This window comes from Ostrea edulis, chromosome 10, assembly GCF_947568905.1.
Source record: "Ostrea edulis chromosome 10, xbOstEdul1.1, whole genome shotgun sequence".
Taxonomy (NCBI): Eukaryota; Metazoa; Mollusca; class Bivalvia; order Ostreida; family Ostreidae; genus Ostrea; species Ostrea edulis.
The window spans coordinates 31,801,246-31,821,943 of record NC_079173.1 but is presented as its reverse complement, the minus strand read 5'-3'; the positions used below and the strand labels follow the sequence as shown (position 1 = coordinate 31,821,943).

The following is a 20,698-nucleotide window of genomic DNA, read 5'->3' as shown; positions in this document are numbered from 1 at the left end:
AATACCTGTGTTTTCATTCATTGATATTGGTATATGATGGAGGGGGGAGGGGATTTGTTCATTGTAAATATGTGGTAGAATACCTGTGTTTTTATTCATTGATATTGTGTTTCAGTTGGTCACCATCAAAGGTAGCCCTGAGAATAGTTCTAAAGCATGCAAAGAAATCATGAAAATTGTGGAATCAGAAGCACAGTCACTTAACAAGGGGTACTTTAATACTTTATAGAAAACAGCAAGCAAAATGCCATTCTTAGTGAAAATCAAAATTATTACACCTTTAATGTACCCCGCATTAAAACAATCTCAGCGGTTACAGATTGTAATCCACATAAATTTGGAAATTGGAAATAAAGTTGCTTTTCAGATTAATATGAATACAGAAAAAAATAAATGTAAATGAGGGGTACTTTCATGTTTCTGTCACAGTAGGATTGTTTTGCTTGCTGTTATGCTTTACATTATCTCTCCAGGAAAATAGAGATTAAATGTACAATGTGTGTATGAACTTTATGTATTTCTCCAGATTAAACTAGCTTGTTAGCTCGCCCCAGCTGAAAGCTCAAGTGAGTTTTTCTGATCAAAGTTTGTTTTATGTCTGTGTATGTAGACCTCTCTGATGAATTCCAATTTCTTATCCAGAACCACAAAGCAGATTTCAATCATAACTGACACAAAGCATTCTTAGGTGAAAGGGATTCAAGTGTGCTTAAATACTAGGTAGAAATGATGATTGGATGAAGTCAGAATATTTTTGTTGACTTGAATTCCGCCCCAGTCTGATCTGCTAACTATGATGCCACTGTTGTCGAATACTGTCGGCAAGGCCTGTACAAAATTCTCTGGACCAATAACTTGCTAGAAAATGTACATTGTAGGTTCAATTGACCGTTTGAGAATATTGGGCATGATTCAATTATTCTGAAGCTTGGGCTCTGGATATGCAAGTAAAGGTCACTCAAACAACATGACCACGTGGCTGTTCGAATTTGTGAAAGGTTCTCTATCGAGTAAGATAAGACCAGTTGTGGTAGAGCATTCGCTTCGTAACTGGTAGGTCGTGAGTTCGAGTTCTGTCATGGCCGCGTCAAACCTAAGATGTAAATATATCCTCGCTAAATGCTCTGCATTTAACAGTCACGGGTCATTCGGATGTGACCTCCCACGTTGTGACACACACATTAAAGAACCCTCACTACTACGGCCTTGAGTCGGTACTAAGCATAGGTCAAAATTTGTGGTATTGCCCCTACACTGGTGATATCAGAATATGAGGGGGGGGGGGGGGGGGGAATTCCTGACGGGACGTAAACAAACTTGGACAGAAAAGAAAAATTACTGAACCTGGACCACTTAATAAATTACAAAGGCTTCCTTGATATTCATTAGTTCTACGATGGTTGGAAATCAATACTGCAGTTAATACACAGTTATCCCTCTGTACATGAAGCACTTACATGTAGCAGGACCATAGGAGACACGCTTTGAGTGGGAATATTAGAAATTCTTTCAAAAATCTCTTCGTTGAATTGCAGGTTTCCCTCACATAATATATGTAGTTTGTTCTCGCATGCCAGGAATTAGGTAGAAATGATGATTGGATAAAGTCAGAATTTGTATGTTGACTTGAATTCCGCCCCAGTCTGATCTGCTAACTATAACTGTATTGTGGTATGAGTTGAAATTTCTGTGATTATGCATGCAGCTGTCATTACTCTAATTAGTTTGATATGTATCTAATGTTTTGGAATCAAATCAATCGTTTTATTTTTTTTGATTTCAACCAATCAGCAGCCAAACTTTTGCAATGACTACACAAACTCGCAGAATTTTATTGATTTTGATAAACTCTATTGATCATTTATGAAATGTAGAATTTGAAACTTGTTGTTCTCAGTAAAATTCAGTTTGACTGAAAAATTTCAACGGATATAGTAAATATTTAAGGAAAGTGCACCATATCTATTTTCTTCACATGGCTTTTCACATTGCTACATGTATACCGGAAATGTAAACAAGAAGTGTAAATACATAAAAATGTCCCGGAAATCGCAAGTTTCGCAAAATAAAAAAAATTGGGGAAGGTTGATTTTTTAGGGGTGGGCGGGGATGATAATCTATCAATTAATAAGAATTTTTGAAGAATTTTTTTTTACGAAGATTCACAATCACAATTTTAAAAGCAAAATGTTTCCAAACTGCCGAATGGTAAGGTGTTTGTTGTCTCCATAGTTTAAACTGATTAAGTTTGTCAAACTCGAGACTAATAACAGTCTGACCATTATCGAACGCCATTTTGTCCCTTGTAAAAATGATAAGTACAGGTTCAGCGTGATTAATTTTACCGAATCCAGTTTTTAAAATTTATTGAGCCAAGATCGAGGCAGTGAATCGAACATTAAATCGAGCATTTATATTGAACAGTATCGATATTTCAGTGAATTGTTTCAGTCCTACTTTACATGGGAATATATTAAAGTAGAACAATGCTATAAAAATCTCATAAGGGCTATTCCAGAAATAAATACATGGGGGGGTCGGGAGGCACCTTTTGTATATACCAAGCACCCATAAAAAAAAATAAAAAATTACCCCATGACCCATCAAATTAATAAACTCATTTTACAATGACCCATCTAAAAAAAAAAAAAAACTAACCAGACCCACCACAAAAATATTTTTAAAAATGAAAACGGTACAAATCTCGCGAGGTTTTCGGGACAAACATTCTAGTCAATGACGTGGTAATGCCTGTGCGACATTGTATCACATTAGTTCTGAAGAAACGATGTCACATCAACAATCAAAGGCATCTATGGCGGGATTGTTGGAAAGATTGGGAGTCCAAACGATGGTATTATCATGAAATGGGTATGGATATGTTTTTCCACGAATCGTTCGTCTTCTAATGGAGCCCGCGCCCGGAGGCCTCTATATCACCATCACACCGACTGATAAATATAACGCATCGGTACCCTCGTATAAATCAACTAAGGTTTGCCTATTTTTATTAGAAAACGGAATACCTATTGGTTTCAAAATATTCCCAAAATCGATGCACTGTAAACTGTAATAATCTACAGAACAGAGTTCGCCGCCATCACGTCCAAAGGGACCCTACTAAACGCGCCTCTAATTTGAAGAGTGCCGTAATGGAAAGTTGTGCGCTGCAAAGAGCGACAACTCGAATAGTTCTATGTTATTTCCGATTTCGAAAGCACGTTTTCAATTTTCCCTCCGACGTTTTGTAACCAACACGACAAGAGCGACAATAAAAATATTCTGAAAACTCCACACCCACATGGCACAAAATAAAACAATAGAAACTACCCACTACACATAATAAATATTTTTTTAACAGTCCAACCATGGACCAATTAAAATATGCAAAAATACGACCACCCACACACAAAAATATCATTTCTGGAACAGCCCTAATTGAATTCCAGGTTTTCCTCAAATAATAAATAGTTTGTTCTCATGTGTTGGGGACTGGTAGAAATGATGATTGGATAAAGTCAGAATATGTATGTTGACTTGAATTCCGCCCCAGTCTGATCTGCTAACTATAACTGTATTGTGGTATGAGTTGAAATTTCTGTGATTATGCATACAGCTGTACTCTGATTAGTTATACCCCCCGCAACAAGTTTTGGGGGGGGTATACTGGAATCGGGTTGTCCGTCCGTCCGTCCGTCTGTAGACGCAATGGTTTCCGGACTCTAAAGCATTATCCTTTCCACCTACCGTCACCATATCATACATATGGACTACCCATGGGATGAAGATGTTCCCTATCGATTTTGGGGTCAAAAGGTCAAAGGTCAAGCGCACTGGACATCGAAGTAGCAATATGGTTTCCGGGCTCTAAAGCGTTATCCTTTCCACCTACAGTCACCATATCATACATATGGACTACCCATGGGATGAAGATGTTCCCTATCGATTTTGGGGTCAAAAGGTCAAAGGTCAAGCGCACTGGACATCGAAGTAGCAATATGGTTTCCGGGCTCTAAAGCGTTATCCTTTCCACCTACAATCACCATATCATACATATGGACTACCCATGGGATGAAGATGTTCCCTATCGATTTTGGGGTCAAAAGGTCAAAGGTCATGCGCACTGGACATCAAAGTAGCAATATGGTTTCCGGGCTCTAAAGCATTATCCTTTCCACCTACAGTCACCATATCATACATATGGACTACCCATGGGATGAAGATGTTCCCTATTGATTTTGGGGTCAAAAGGTGAAAGGTCAAGCGCACTGGACATCGAAGTAGCAATGTGGTTTCCGGGCTCTAAAGCGTTATCCTTTCCACCTACAGTCACCATATCACACATATGGACTACCCATGGGATGAAGATGTTCCCTATCGATTTTGGGGTCAAAAGGTCAAAGGTCACGTGCACTGGACATCGAAGTAGCAATATGGTTCGGTTTGTCATGCCATTTGTTTTTTACACTCAGAAAAGAGGTAGTTTATACCTATTACCAACACCCTTTGGGAGATTGGGGTAAGCGGGGGGTATTCTTAGTGAGCATTGCTCACAGTACCTCTTGTTTGATATGTATCTAACGATGTCCCATTTTGAATGATTTGGAATCTGATTACTAATTTTTTTTCAATTTCAACCTATCAGCTGTCAAAACTGTTGCAATCACCACACAAACTTTTGTACTTAATGTCACAGAATTTTGATAAACTCTTTTGATCACTTATAAATGTAGAATTTGAAACTTGTTGTTGTCAATAAAATTCAGTTTGACTGAAAATTTTCAATGAGGATAGTTAAGGAATTTTCACCTTCAATCTCTACACACATTTTTCCTCAATAACATGAATTTTTGTTTGGCAAGAAATGCTTCGGTTTAGGAGTACCCAGTATGAGTAAATGACAGGTACACACTGTAATGCAGAAAAACATGTTTCAAACTTTTGATTTAATGATTTCAATGAATGTAGTCCATATTTCATTGTTAAACAATTACAGACTTAGTGGTTGTGAAGAGCACTTTTATATAACCATCATGAAAACAATACATAGTCACTTCTGACTGAAAGAATGCTTCAGTATTTAAAATGATGAATAAGTATACAGAACTTTATATCAACTTAATATGCAAGTACCCTTTTATTGTTCAGATTCAAGTTTGTTGACACCATGAGCCTAGAAGCAAGGATGGGGCTGCTATAGGGTATCACAATTAACATAGGGTTATACCATAATTCGTGATGCATTTTACCGAATCCATTTTTAAAAAAAAATTATTGATCCAAAGATCGAGGCAGTGAATTGAACAATGAATCGAGCTTTTATATTGAACAGTATCGATATTTCAGTGAATTGTTTCAGTCCTACTTTACATGGGAATATATTAAAGTAGAACAATGCTATAAAAATCTCATAATTGAATTCCAGGTTTTCCTCAAATAATAAATAGTTTGTTCTCATGTGTTGGGGACTGGTAGAAATGATGATTGGATAAAGTCAGAATATGTATGTTGACTTGAATTCCGCCCCAGTCTGATCTGCTAACTATAACTGTATTGTGGTATGAGTTGAAATTTCTGTGATTATGCATACAGCTGTACTCTGATTAGTTTGATATGTATCTAACAATGTCCCATTTTGAATGATTTGGAATCTGATTACAATTTTTTTTTCAATTTCAACCTATCAGCTGTCAAACTTCTTTTGCAATCACCACACAAACTTTTGTACTTAATGTTACAGAATTTTGATAAACTCTTTTGATCACTTATAAATGTAGAATTTGAAACTTGTTGTCAATAAAATTCTGTTTGAAAGAAAATTTTCTAAGGAGGTAGTAAATATTTAAGGAATTTCCACCAATCTCAAAACACATTTTCCCCCAACAGTATGATTTTTTGTTTGGTAAGAAATGGTTCAGTTTAGGAGTACCCAGTACTTTAGTAAATGACAGGTACACATCGTAATGCAGAAAACCATGTTACAAACTTTCAATTTAATAATTGCAATGAATGTAGTCTATGTTTCATTGTTAAACAATTACAGATTTAGTGGCTGTGAAGAGCACTTGTGTATAACCATCATGAAAACAATACATAGTCACTTCTGACTGAAAGAATGCTTCAGTATTTAAAACGATGAATAAGTATACAGCACTTTTAATCAACTTATTATACAAGTACCCTTCTGTTGTTCAGATTCAAGTTTGTTGACACCATGAGCCTAGAAGCAAGGATGGGGCTGCTATAGGGTATCGCAATTAACAGAGGGCTATACATTAATTCGTGATGCATTTTACCGAATACATTTGTTAAAAAAATTTATTGATCCGAAGATCGAGGCAGTGAATTGAACAATGAATCGAGCTTTTACATTGAACAGTATCGATATTTCGGTGAATTGTTTCATTACCACTTTACATGGGAATATATTAAAGTAGAAAAATTCTAGAAAAATCTCATAATTGAATTGCAGGTTTTCCTCAAATGATAGAGATAATTTGTTCTCATGTGTTGGGGACTAGGTAGAAATGATGATTGGATAAAGTCAGAATATGTATGTTGACTTGAATTCCGCCCCAGTCTGATCTGCTAACTATAACTGTATTGTGGTATGAGTTGAAATTTCTGTGATTATGCATACAGCTGTACTCTGATTAGTTTGATATGTATCTAACGATGTCCCATTTTGAATGATTTGGAATCTGATTACTAATTTTTTTTCAATTTCAACCTATCAGCTGTCAAACTGTTGCAATCACCACACAAACTTTTGTACTTAATGTCACAGGATTTTGATAAACTCTATTGATCACTTATAAATGTAGAATTTGAAACTTGTTGTTGTCAATAATATTCAGTTTGACTGAAAATTTTCAACGGGGATAGTAAATATTTAAGGAATTTGCACCTTCAAAATCTCCCCAATAGCATGATTTTTTGTTTGACAAGAAATGCTTCAGTTTAGGAGTACCCAGTACTTGAGTAAATGACAGGTACACACTGTAATGCTGAAAAACATGTTTCAAACTTTCAATGATTGCAATGAATGTAGTCTATGTTTCAGTGTTAAATAATTACAGACTTAGTGGCTGTGAAGGGCACTTGTGTATAACCATCATGAAAACAATACATAGCCACTTCTGTGGACTGAAAGAATCCCTCAGTATTCAAAATGATGAATAAATATACAGAACTTTATATCAACTGCTATATTCTGATAATTGTTGATGGGTGAATTTGTTTAAAACGACGAATAATTTGATATTTAAAGTGAAGTGGGAAATTTAACATTGGAATATTTGTATGTAGGAAACTTTGTTGATAACATGATTTTCTGATTCTGAGTGAGATTGAGATGGCATGACTCAGGTGAGCAATGTGGCCTATGGGCCTCTTATGTGTCAGAGACAAGAAGAGGTTTGAGTTATACCTTCAATGTTTGTCATTGAATTTGGTTGACAGTTATTGATAAATGTTTTGTGTGTTTGTAGAGAACCACCTTTGAAAGTACTTTGTCCCAATAGCCTCTGTGGGAGGATCATTGGAAAACAAGGCAATGTCATCAAAAGTTTCATGGAACAGACGAGTACACACATTGTGGTTTCTAGGTAAATTCTTTCATGAAGGCTTATCATTGAATGGACATTAGAGTTTACCACAATTACTGGGACTGAATCACAAAGAGTTACATCGAAGTATTTAGGACATTTCTTTAAAATCTTATTCTCCAGATTCACAATGTGACAAGTTGTGAAATAAATATGCATGCATTCTTTTTAGTTTGCCCATGATAGTTTGTAAGTTTTGCACAAGAACACAGGAGGGGTATTCTATTTACAGACCCTGGAACATGCTACTACACCACTTGCACAGAACGGTAACCAGGGGTGTACAATTTAAAAAATTAACAACTAGCCAAAAATATTGTCACTTACTAGCGCTTGAACTACACTGTTTTATTATACTGGATGTTATATAAACAGCAAAGCAGAAAAACTTGTGTCTGCTGACATTTGATGAATCACTGCCATGCGATATTGCGTATATTGATGCGGTCATTCGCATTTATTACAAACACTAAAACGATGTTGTATAACAATTTATGGCAAAGCATACGCACATCAATTTGACGCATGTAATGATTTTTATAATATCACCCGTTGTCAAGTACTGTTACCAGTTGCTAGATATCATCACCCTGGAGCACATGCTTTCCATTCTTAAAGGGTAACAATGGGTGTGTTTTTTAAATGCTTCTCGACCAATCAGATTTGAGTATTTTACATGAAAGTATGATAATAAAATATTGAATGATAGTAATTGATCAAATGTCAACAGATGTAAGTTTTTCTGCTTTGCTGTTTAAATAACATTCAGTATTTTAAAACAAATATTGCATGTAGTGGAGGGTAACATTGAAAATTTTCACCCCTCGTGAAACCATTTTCAACCTCAACTTGGCCTCGGATGACAATGGTTTTCTTGGGGTGAAAATTTTCATTGTTACCCTTAACTACATGCAATATTTATTTAATATAAAGTCTTTCATCAGTATAAGCACTTTCAGGGGCATTTAAGTTTTAAGAACACATCTTGTTTTATACTGTTGCTAAATATTGGGATTTAGCTTAGATAACAGGATTTTTATTTTTTTTTCTAGTTTTCTTAAACTAGTGATACTTTTAACTAATACTCAGGTGACTGATGAGGCCAGTGGGCCTCTTGTTTTTACATGAATATATTTGTACCAATACATGCTGTGGCAGTGTGTACTAGTTTACAAAATCTCTTTTTTGCATACGATTAATTCTACTGATTTTAACAAATATTGAAATGTACCATCACCTTTTATTGGTCCAAAGGAAGTTTTGGTGATCAAACCTTTGGACTGGTAAATTTTGGAAAATCTGCAGTATATTTGCACGGAGTTATTATATATTTCAGTGCAACAGACATGAACAATTTTTTCGTTGATCGTGTGATCACGATTACTGGGAGCCCAGATAATGCATCAAAAGCTGAGGCACTCGTTTCGGAAAAAATGAGGAAGTGCTTTGAACAAGACACACAAAACTATAATGTAAGTAATACATGTACATGCCACTACATTAAATATTGATTGATTGATTGTATCTTGCTTAACGTCTCTCTCGAGAATTTTTCACTCCTATGGAGACGTCACCAAGACCGGTACAGGACTTCAAATTTAGGCCTTTGCTCGGCACTTATGGCCTTTGAGCAGTGAGGGTTCTTTAGCGTGTCACACCTACTGCGACACGGGACATCCTTTTTTAAGATTATCACAGAGGACAAGTGACATTCACACCTGATGCCGAGCATTTGGCGATGGAACTGTCACTACCCGTTTTAACGACTTGGGTATGTCTCAGCCGGGATTCGAACCCCAGTCTTCCGCATACGGGGCAAACGAGCTAACCTCTAGGCCACTGCGTTAAATATTAAGTATGCCTGTATTTGATTTCATTATCTAAGTGTCACTTTGTTTGATGTTAGTATACTTCTAAGATAATACATACATGTATCAACACTTCACAGCGAGTTATATACCTTCACGGGATCAGCCAATGGTCAATCTGAAAAACAAGGAGAGACTGCAACTGTAATATCAGGTTTATGTGTTGCCCCACCAAGGGGCACTATTGCAGTTGATTGTAATTGCCGAATAAATAACAAATGCGAAAGGCATAGATCGGAAAATTACAAAGGCCAACATAGGAATATATATGTGTTATTTTTTCACCGGAAGATGGCAGACGAGGGATGTGACTTGTGCGACGTATTGATGCATGTATTGTAGAACACATACATGTAGCATGAATATAAGATAATGCGTGTGCAGGAAGTTTGGAAATGTAAGGCAGTACTGTAGTCCGTGTAAGAAGGATGAGGATGGAAGGGGGGGGGGGGGGGTATTGAAGGATCACAAATAAAATTAAAGATATTTTGTTGTCAGATGCTCAAGTATCGCAAATTTAACTGGGGTTTTAAAGTAGTCCATGTGCATGCTCCTCAATCAGGATATACAGAGAGCAACAGCTACTTCAACTAGCTAAAACCTTTCATTTACAGCACAATAAGGTCTTGTGTTGCTGTAATGCAATCTCCAAATTTGAATATCTAAAAAACTTCTCACAAATTTCCTCACTGAAGTTGATGTCAGGCCTCCAACATTCATTAAAGCCCCAGGGAACCAGAAACTCCCCCAGCTTCAAATAATTCTCGGTGTTGGCTTCATTGTTTGCTTGTTTGTTTTTTCAGACACAGATGGGTATGTTTGGTGGAATGCCTCCTATGCCCAATATGATGCCTCAATACAATTACCAAAGACAACCACACTACCCTCCTTATCAGATGGTGAGATGAATTCAGTGGAGGCCCAACTCAGTTTATCAAGACTACTTATTTGTCATAGAATCATACTTCCTTAAAATGTTGGTGGCGTGTTTGATGGGTTATATCCAGATTTATTCTTCAGCAGGGTGACGGATTTTACTACGGCCAAGGCCCGCCCCAGCAGGAGCTGGAAGTGACGTACTTGTATATTCCCGAGAGTACAGTGGGGGCATGTATAGGCAGCAAGGGATCCAACATCAAGGAAATCATGAGACTCTCTAGTGCCAGAATTAAGGTATGTCTAAATTACAATGTGTCTCCAAACATCAAGGAAATCATGAGACTCTCTAGTGCCAGAATTAAGGTATGTCTAAATTACAATGTGTCTCCTAACGTCAAGGAAATCATGAGATTATTGAGTGCTAGAATTAAGGTATGGTCTAAATTACAATGTGTCTCCTAACGTCAAGGAAATCATGAGATTATTGAGTGCCAGAATTAAGGTATGTCTAAATTACAATGTGTCTCCTAACGTCAAGGAAATCATGAGATTATTGAGTACTAGAATTAAGGTATGGTCTAAATTACAATGTGTCTCCTAAAATCAAGGAAATCATGAGATTATTGAGTGCTAGAATTAAGGTATGTCTAAATTACAATGTGTCTCCAAACGTCAAGGAAATCATGAGATTATTGAGTGCTAGAATTAAAGTATGGTCTAAATTACAATGTGTCTCCAAACATCAAGGAAATCATGAGATTATTGAGTGCTAGAATTAAGGTATGTCTAAATTACAATGTGTCTCCTAACGTCAAGGAAATCATGAGATTATTGAGTGCCAGAATTAAAGTATGTCTAAATTACAATGTGTCTCCTAAAATCAAGGAAATCATGAGATTATTGAGTGCTAGAATTAAGGTATGTCTAAATTACAATGTGTCTCCAAACATCAAGGAAATCATGAGATTATTGAGTGCTAGAATTAAGGTATGGTCTAAATTACAATGTGTCTCCTAACATCAAGGAAATCATGAGATTATTGAGTGCTAGAATTAAGGTATGTCTAAATTACAGTGTGTCTTCTAACATCAAGGAAATCATGAGATTATTGAGTGCTAGAATTAAGGTATGTCTAAATTACAATGTGTCTCCTAACGTCAAGGAAATCATGAGATTATTGAGTGCTAGAATTAAGGTATGTCTAAATTACAATGTGTCTCCTAAAATCAAGGAAATCATGAGATTATTGAGTGCTAGAATTAAGGTATGTCTAAATTACAATGTGTCTCCAAACGTCAAGGAAATCATGAGATTATTGAGTGCTAGAATTAAAGTATGGTCTAAATTACAATGTGTCTCCAAACATCAAGGAAATCATGAGATTATTGAGTGCTAGAATTAAGGTATGGTCTAAATTACAATGTGTCTCCTAACGTCAAGGAAATCATGAGATTATTGAGTGCCAGAATTAAGGTATGGTCTAAATTACAATGTGTCTCCAAACATCAAGGAAATCATGAGATTATTGAGTGCTAGAATTAAGGTATGTCTAAATTACAATGTGTCTCCTAACGTCAAGGAAATCATGAGATTATTGAGTGCCAGAATTAAGGTATGTCTAAATTACAATGTGTCTCCTAAAATCAAGGAAATCATGAGATTATTGAGTGCTAGAATTAAGGTATGTCTAAATTACAATGTGTCTCCAAACATCAAGGAAATCATGAGATTATTGAGTGCTAGAATTAAGGTATGGTCTAAATTACAATGTGTCTCCTAACATCAAGGAAATCATGAGATTATTGAGTGCTAGAATTAAGGTATGTCTAAATTACAATGTGTCTCCTAACATCAAGGAAATCATGAGATTATTGAGTGCTAGAATTAAGGTATGGTCTAAATTACAATGTGTCTCCTAACGTCAAGGAAATCATGAGATTATTGAGTGCTAGAATTAAGGTATGTCTAAATTACAGTGTGTCTCCTAACATCAAGGAAATCATGAGATTATTGAGTGCTAGAATTAAGGTATGTCTAAATTACAATGTGTCTCCTAACATCAAGGAAATCATGAGATTATTGAGTGCTAGAATTAAGGTATGTCTAAATTACAGTGTGTCTCCCAACATCAAGGAACGTGTAGGATCGATAAAAGTCCCAATTAACAACACTTGCTACAAACATTTTTCAGAATTGATGCAAATGAATACAATTTATGAATTGGAATATATACAAGTTCTTTATTTTCAATGAAGTCAAAAAATATATCTCAACCCATGCATCATATTAACTTTTGAGATAGGGGAGGGGATTAGCTGCAAAATATACTTCACATTGTCTATTTTCTGCAATATTGTTAGGAAATCAGAAAATCCACTGCTTGTATGAAATTGTATTTCATGTGCTCATTGTGTATTGACAATCCACACAAAATTCAGAATATTTGGAACTTGCTAGAAATGATGATTGGATAAAGTCAGAATATCTTTGTTGACTTGAATTCCGCCCCAGTCTGATCTGCTAACTATAACTGTATTGTGGTATGAGTTGAAATTTCATAATGGTAAAATTCAGATTGAAAGGACGACAGGCAGTGAAATTCAGATTGGAATGTGGAGTTGTGAATATTTGTAAGTGATCTAATGATTTGATATGTATATACTGTAGATTGAAAATCCACAGATTCTTCCTGGAAAGAATGGTGAAATGAACGGGGAGAGGAAGGGTCCCTCTCCACCACTAGACGAGAGAAAGGTCATCATCACTGGCACAGCCGAAGCCCAGTGGAAGGTGAGTGGATAGTGAAGTAGCCTAGTGAAGGATGATATTCTGCCGTCCCTAGAACAAGATGTTGAAAGACGTGTTTATTATACCATATTTAGAAATTTGTGTAGTGTACTACATGTATGTATATTATATATTAGGGCTGAGTGTTGGTCAGAAATTTTTTATATTAGTACCTTTGTAAAGTGCCCTAGAGTAATTTGTTTTATATAAGGCGCTATATTAATTTTATTCATTATTATACGATACAATATAAAATTTAACAATACACGATATATTTGATTTTATTATTTATCAATGTAAAATCAAACAAAAAACATTTAACAACCAAAAATGAAAACATAAAACAACTTTTCCTTTGTTCTTCTTCCCTTGAGACAAAGTAAAAACAAGAGAATTACTATCATTCACTGAGCTTCAATTAAAGTATATAAATTTACGACTTGGTGCAGAGTAGCAACTTTTTTTTTACTCAATATGTCACTAAATCTGATTGTCTCATTACAAACAGACGAAGGTAAGAAAATCACTACATATACATAGTTAACATCTCCGGAGGCATGAGTTGTCTCGCTGTGTTTGCGAAAGTTGAAGATAAACAAAGTGATCAATCTCATAACTTCTACAAGAAATACAAAGTAGAGAGAGTTGGACAAACACAGACCCCTGAATATACCTCAGGTGGGATCAGGTTATTCAACTCAATGTTGTGGTGCCAGTGCAAATGAAATATCAAATTTGTTGTCCCTCCCAATGTGGCAACTACTGCTGAACACAGATTGCATTTTGCTTGTTTTCTTTTTCATTGCTAAAATAATTGCATTTTGATTTTCTTGACATTTTGCATAAATAATCTTAGAAAAGCCTATCAAAAATATTGAAAGTTAATCCGAATACATAAAGAAATATATTAGTAGGTGTATCAAAGGTTATGTATCGATACTCGGCAAAACTTAAATATTGGTGCACCCCTTATGTACATTGTTGTTATGAAATTGGTAATGACAATAATTTTCTGTATTTGGAAGAACAAAGGAACAAAATCTAAAAGAAAGGAAAAAAATCTAACAGCTATTCTTGCAACACTTTATCAGTTTGTAGATGAAAGGCATACATATATATACATGTAGATCAAATTGGAAGTTGGTGAAGGTGTACATGTAGTTTCAAACAAATTCATTGCCATTTTGCAGGCTCAGTTTTACGTGTTTGACAAGATAAAAACCGAAGGAGGATTCCAGAGAATAGAGGAAGTGCACCTGCGGTCGGAGGTGATGGTCCCCAGAAGCATGATTGGTAGAATTATAGGAAAAGGAGGACAAAATGCAAGTATTTCTCGTCTTTTGATAATTCACACGTCACACATTAGTGGGCGTCATCAGCCAGAGATCAGCAAGTATTTCTCGTCTTTTGATAATTCACAAGTGCTAGAGCACTAACATTCTAACAATATCTTTCACTGTCTATAGCCAGGTACCCCTTTTACACTTGGGTGGAGTGAGGAAATTCATGTAAAGTGCCTTTCCCAAGGACACAACGTCAGCCCTGCTTCATTATTATTAAATGATGTTCACATTGTTCTGACCAGGGATGTAATATTTTCCTACAATTTACAGTGGCTCAAATGGGAGTGTTTTATAGTTTTTCACGGACAAGGGTATGTCGGTGAAGATTCTGTGAACATTTCAAAATATCTGAAATAGGACGGGGGCCTTAAAGTCCATTGTAGGGTGCAGGGGCAAATCTCCTGTTCGGTGTCTGCTATAGAAATCTAGGTTTCTGCAAGCTGAGCCCAAAAATGTGTGACAAAGAGTGAAAATGGGTACAGATTTCCATGGAATTCACGAAAACGCCAAAAACACTGGATAATTACCAAAACATCACAGAATGTATCTAAAAACAATGTGTCGTTAGAAGTACACTTACAGGATGTTACAGTAGAAATACACTTACAGGGTGTTACAGTAGAAATACACTTACAGGGTGTTACAGTAGAAATACACTTACAGGATGTTACAGTAGAAATACACTTACAGGATGTTACAGTAGAAATACACTTACAGGGTGTTACAGTAGAAATACACTTACAGGATGTTACAGTAGAAATACACTTACAGGGTGTTGGGTCATATTCAGATATTGCAAAGTTTCGGAGTGCCAAACCATATTGTCGGATCACAGTCCATTACCCAACTTTACAGTGCATGCACTGATAAGACAAAAGAAACTTTTCGAGATAAAGAATACAGACTAAATGAACCTAAATTTTTCCCTACAGACTAAATGAATCTAAATTTTTCCCGACTTCACAAATTTGGAAACGGATTGCTGTAAATCTAGAAAGAAAGTGACATAATATCGGAAATGGTTCATGACTGCCGGATTCTGAATTCCGCTGTTTAACAGAATCATCACTGATATGTTCACTTTCCTACTGATACTTCAGCCTAAAGGTCTTCCTTTTATCATATACAGCATTGGAATTGAGATATACTAGAGAGCTACAGTTTCACCTTTTTCTGTGCACCTTCAGGTCTCTTGTCTCCTTGAAACATTTCCCCTTGATACTTGTGTGAAGGTATATCTTAAAATATTGATTGCAGCAAGTCCCGTGGGGATCTAGGTTAGGATAGGTCCTCGGTACCCCTTGCTTGTCATAAGAGGCGACTAAGCGGGGCGGTCCTTCGGATGAGATCGCAAAAACCGAGATCCCGTGTCACAACAGGTGTGGCACGATAAAGATGCCTCCCTGCTCAAAGTCCATAAGCGCCAAGCATAGATCTAAATTTTGCAGCCCTTCACCGGCAACGTTGACGTCTCTCTATGAGTGATAGATGCTCGAGTGGGATATTAAACAATATACAACCCGCCAATTCGATTTGAAATTCCCAGCTTCATTAAATTTACCCATTTGTGTTAGGTAGCTACTCTCAATGTACATTGGACCAGTGATGAGATGCATGTATTGTAACATTGTGTTTAGCATACAAATACAAAATGAGGGTCTTGACCAGTGTCCATTCTATTGATAGGTTCGTGAAATGCAGAGAGTCAGTGGTGCAATAGTCAAAGTTCCTGACCAGAATTCTCAAAGCCAACAAGATGGGGATTTGGAGGTAGCCGTTTCTATTATTGGACATTTCTATGCTATGCAGCCAGCAATGAGAAGAATTCGATCATTGGTTAATCCTCGCCCCCAGCAGGGCCCTGGCCTCATGTCAGGACAGCAACGACGACTACAACCAAGGAATCAGCAGAACGGGAAATGAGTGTTGTAGATAGTGGTGTGTTCAGTCAGGGGTGGGAAATGTTTAATTGTTGGGTGTCCAACGTAAGGATGGTCACTTATTTTATGCTCTAGTGAAAACGGATTGGATTTGAATCCATAGAGAGATATTTTCGACATTTCCAAGTTGCCAAATAGTTTTTAGTTTGAGTTTGAAATTTATTATAATTTGAAGGAAAAAATTATGGAAACTGACTAATGGGTTGGGGGTGGGTGAAAAATGAACATGTTTTAATATGTAAGATACTTTTTACTAGAAAGGGCATTAATTTATGAGGTTCAATGCAAATTGTACCCCTTTTGAAATGTTCGTAAAACCTTATTTGGGGGTAGAAATTTTATGTTGTTCATTGTTGGGTAGATTGCTTGCTTTTTAAAGCAAGCATTGGGGTAGGAACAAATGTGTTTATTGGGCCAGTATTGATTTTTTTTTTAATATTGGCCATTTTTTTGTAATAAATTTATTTTTGATACTTGTTGACAGAATTTTTTGTTAGAATTTTTATGACCTGTTGAAGGGACAAGCTTTTTTTATTGTCCATTATATTGCATAAAAAAGAATGAAAAAAGAATATCTTTATTTCCACCAAGACATTCTATAAACACTACATATATACGACTTCAAGCCAAACAGGTCTTAAAACTGACAAAGAATTGTATAGCTCTGTATTACTCTGGACACTTGAAATGTCTAAAATACTGTGTCTACAAATCAAGCTGTTACTCCATAAGAATAGATTTCATCTGGCTCCATCACCATTAACAGAGAAGTACATGTATATCGAATCTAAAGTATCAATATTTTTGAGTCGGTAGAAAATGTTGATCAGATTAGGTTTGAGATATTCAATATATTTTTGAAGTATAGTGTGATTTTGATAAGTTAAGGACATGAACCTGATCTCTGTGTGTGGTCCTGGAGCCTGATCTTGTTTCCTCAGATGTAATGGTTGATTTGTAAGTAGCAAAACAAACTGGATGCTCTGTTTATAAACGTACCTAATAGAGGTAAAAATTCACAAAGTATGTGAAATCACGAGGAGCCAATCAGTGTATTGAAACATTGAAAAGGAGAATAATTAAATGATGAAATGTACAAAATTCCTAGCTAATATTTTAATTGGATGGGAATTTCAGTGCAATATGCACGTTTTTTCCAATATACAAATCGACATCCAGTTGGAAATGTGACTTATACCTATCCGATTTAGATGGAACTGTAAAATATGGTTAATGAAAATTGCCAAAAAAAAACTTGTTGTTTGTTGAGTATATCTTTTGGATGTAGTTTCAATTTGTAATGTTTGACTGCAGTTACAGACCGTTCTCTTAGTTTATTGATGGAGTTGAAAACTTGTGCTTTTTTATTTGAAATTTCAAATGTTCCCATTTATTTTATTTTCCCAGTAAAACGATTTTTCTTGTGACCTTTATGCTTAAAAAGAAGTCAAGTCTTTGATCTTAAACTAATGGACAATTCAATATTGGGAACATATAAAACTACCTCAATATGTTTTGATTTTAAGGTTGTGTCAAAGACTTGGCTTTGGAAAAGCCACATGTATAAAACAGTGAACCTGTATACAGTATACCTGAATTGTTGCAATATCATGCATTGTCTGTTTTGTATTTAATGTATCATAGTTCAAAGATTTAAGACACACACTTTGTGTACTCTGAATGAAAAAAAAACCAAGAAACATTTTGATTGTGCACATTTGGTCGCAGCCTATAATCAGTTGTCTTTTATAAACTGGGTGTTCCTAAATACCCAGAATCCGCCAATATATCAGTAGTCTTCGATAAACTGGGTGTTCCTAAATACCCAGAATCTGACTTTTCTACTTCAGTATTCCCCCGTAGCTTGTGTACAGGATCTTGTATTACTAGTGTATTGCCCTGTCTTCATAGCAATGACTGCATTAAAGATTAAAACTTGTGGATTCTACAATGAACTCTTCTGTGTCTTTAAGGCATTATTGCTGGGTCTTTATGGCATTATTGCTGTGTCTTTAAGGCATTATTGCTGTGAAGACATGACCAGGAGCTGCAATACTTCAGTGTTTTTCCCCATTTTAATATTTTGATTGTTTCCTTGTATTAACAAACCATTACCGTGTACAGATTTATTATGTTAGGGATGACCACAGAACAACAGAAATGCTATCAAAGCTCTGGCAGATATTTAAATATGAAAAGGGGGGCTTGGATAAAAGTGGGCTTCAAAACTAAATGAATTAAACTGATAAATTTTGTCCAAGTCAACCTTCTGGTTTAAACAGGTAAATGTTGATTGATGGCTAGAGAACATGATTTTAGGGTAGAGTAAGTGTTTTTATAGAGACTTTTGATGTAAAACACTTACAGCACTACAGTGTAGCAGGATCCAGTAGAATTACAAAGAAATTTTACTGAGATGCCGGTTTGTAGATCATGTTTTGACTTGCTAGCCATTTTCAGTAAACACAGACCCTACTATTTCTGTTGAGCCAACTGTACATTGCTATTTAGAATGTGTTCTTTATATATTATACAATACAGTTGTCAGCTCCCGTGTTCTGATGCACTCTGATCAGGTTGCAGTCAGCCAGTTCGCAATATTGTCTCCCTTTTCTTACGGAAATAAAATTATTCTAGTTCATTGAATTGTGTTTTCTAGTTTGTAATACTGTTTTCTAGATGGAGCCATTGGTGCACAGGTCATGGATAATGAAAATGAAGACAAAGAAGAAATTTGAACTACAGTTGTAACAATTTTTATGCCCCCCCCCCCCCCCCCCCCCTTTTGAAAAAGAGGGGCATATTGTTTTGCATCTGTTGGTCCTGTCTGCTCAATATCCTAAGAACCTTTAGGAGTAGATGACCGTCATTGATTTTGAGGTCACATGGTCAAGGATGAATCCACTCTGGACGTAGAAAGATATTGTCTGCCCAATTTCTTGATAACCCTGTACCTGACAGACATCAAGCTTGGTACAATAGGAATCTAGGTGAACTCTAATCATTTTGAGTTCACGTGGTGAAGATCCAAACTGGACATGGTAATGCAGCTGTATATTGTCTGCTCAATTTCTTGGAACCCTTTGCCTGACAGATGTCAAACTTGTTGCACTGACACATCTTAATTTGGGAGTAGATGACCACTTGATTCTGAGGTCATATGGTAAAAGATGTTCCTGAACATTTCATGTGTTGGAATTCCCCCCATCTTTATGATGTGGATATCTAACTTTTATTTACTTACTACGCGACGTTTCTATAATTTTAAAAAATATATATATATTTTTCATCTCATAAGAAGAGATCTCGTATGATTTATATTGTATTGATATTACCACGGTTCGTAGATCGACCGAGTAGCTCAGTGGTTAGATCCGCTGATAAGAACTGTGGTTAGATCCCCTGATAAGAACAGTGGTTAGATCCACTGATAAGAACAGTGGTTAGATCCCCTGATAAGAATAGTGGTTAGATCCCCTGATAAGAACAGTGGTTAGACCCCCTAATAACTGGTTAGATCCACTAATAAGAACAGTGGTTAGATCCCCTGATAAGAACAGTGGTTATATCCCCTGATAAGAACAGTGGTTAGATCCACTGATAAGAACAGTGGTTAGATCCCCTGATAAGAATAGTGGTTAGATCCCCTGATAAGAACTGGTTAGATCCCCTGATAAGAACAGTGGTTATATCCCCTGATAAGAATAGTGGTTAGATCCCCTGATAAGAACAGTGTTTCGATCCCCTGATAAGAACAGTGGTTAGACTCCCTAATAAGAACAGTGGTTAGACTCCCTAATAAGAACAGTGGTTAGACCCCTAATAACTAATTACCTCGTGGTCCCGTTTTTCAATAAAAATGCACACTCTGATTTAAATTACATATACCATCTTAATTAAGAGAGAAAGATATCAAGTTCAAAAGTCTATCATTAAAACATTCAAGATACAATATTTTTGGATGATTGATTGTTTTGAGACGTCACCAGCTGTAGGTGAAATACCATAAATTTAGACCTTTGCTTAGCGCTCAGGGCCGTTTCAGTGAGGGTTCTCTATCTTGCCAATGCCTGCCACAACACGGGACCTCCGTTTTTAAGATCATATCCGAAAGATCCGTGATTCTCACTTCTAAATGCCGAGCGTTCGACGAAGGAGCAATCAGCAGGTTATGAAGCGCACTCTACCACTGAGCTACCGCGACCGGTTTCAGAAGACGGTTTCACTTCAAAGAAAAAGAAAAGTTTCAAAAGTCGAGTTCCAGTGATGTGTCG

The 20,698-nt window shown here is 36.2% G+C and overlaps 1 protein-coding gene across 6 annotated transcripts in view; it reads left to right on the top strand.

Annotated features, from left to right (window-relative positions):
* The window catches only part of LOC125665787 (insulin-like growth factor 2 mRNA-binding protein 2), a 31,938-nt gene extending 12,868 nt beyond the window's left edge, over window positions 1–19,070 (top strand). For 4 of the 6 annotated variants that reach the window (XM_048898663.2, XM_048898664.2, XM_048898666.2 and 1 more), the window contains 8 exons: window positions 116–210; window positions 7,491–7,607; window positions 8,944–9,079; window positions 10,279–10,374; window positions 10,496–10,648; window positions 13,022–13,144; window positions 14,332–14,463; window positions 16,171–19,070. In XM_048898663.2, the coding sequence (XP_048754620.2) occupies window positions 116–210; window positions 7,491–7,607; window positions 8,944–9,079; window positions 10,279–10,374; window positions 10,496–10,648; window positions 13,022–13,144; window positions 14,332–14,463; window positions 16,171–16,407 (1,089 nt within the window). In that variant the 3' untranslated portion in view covers window positions 16,408–19,070. The remainder of the gene's footprint in view (window positions 1–115; window positions 211–7,490; window positions 7,608–8,943; window positions 9,080–10,278; window positions 10,375–10,495; window positions 10,649–13,021; window positions 13,145–14,331; window positions 14,464–16,170) is intronic. The other 2 variants (XM_048898665.2, XM_048898670.2) reach the window with 1 other exon arrangement.
* The last annotated feature ends 1,628 nt before the right edge of the window (window positions 19,071–20,698 follow it).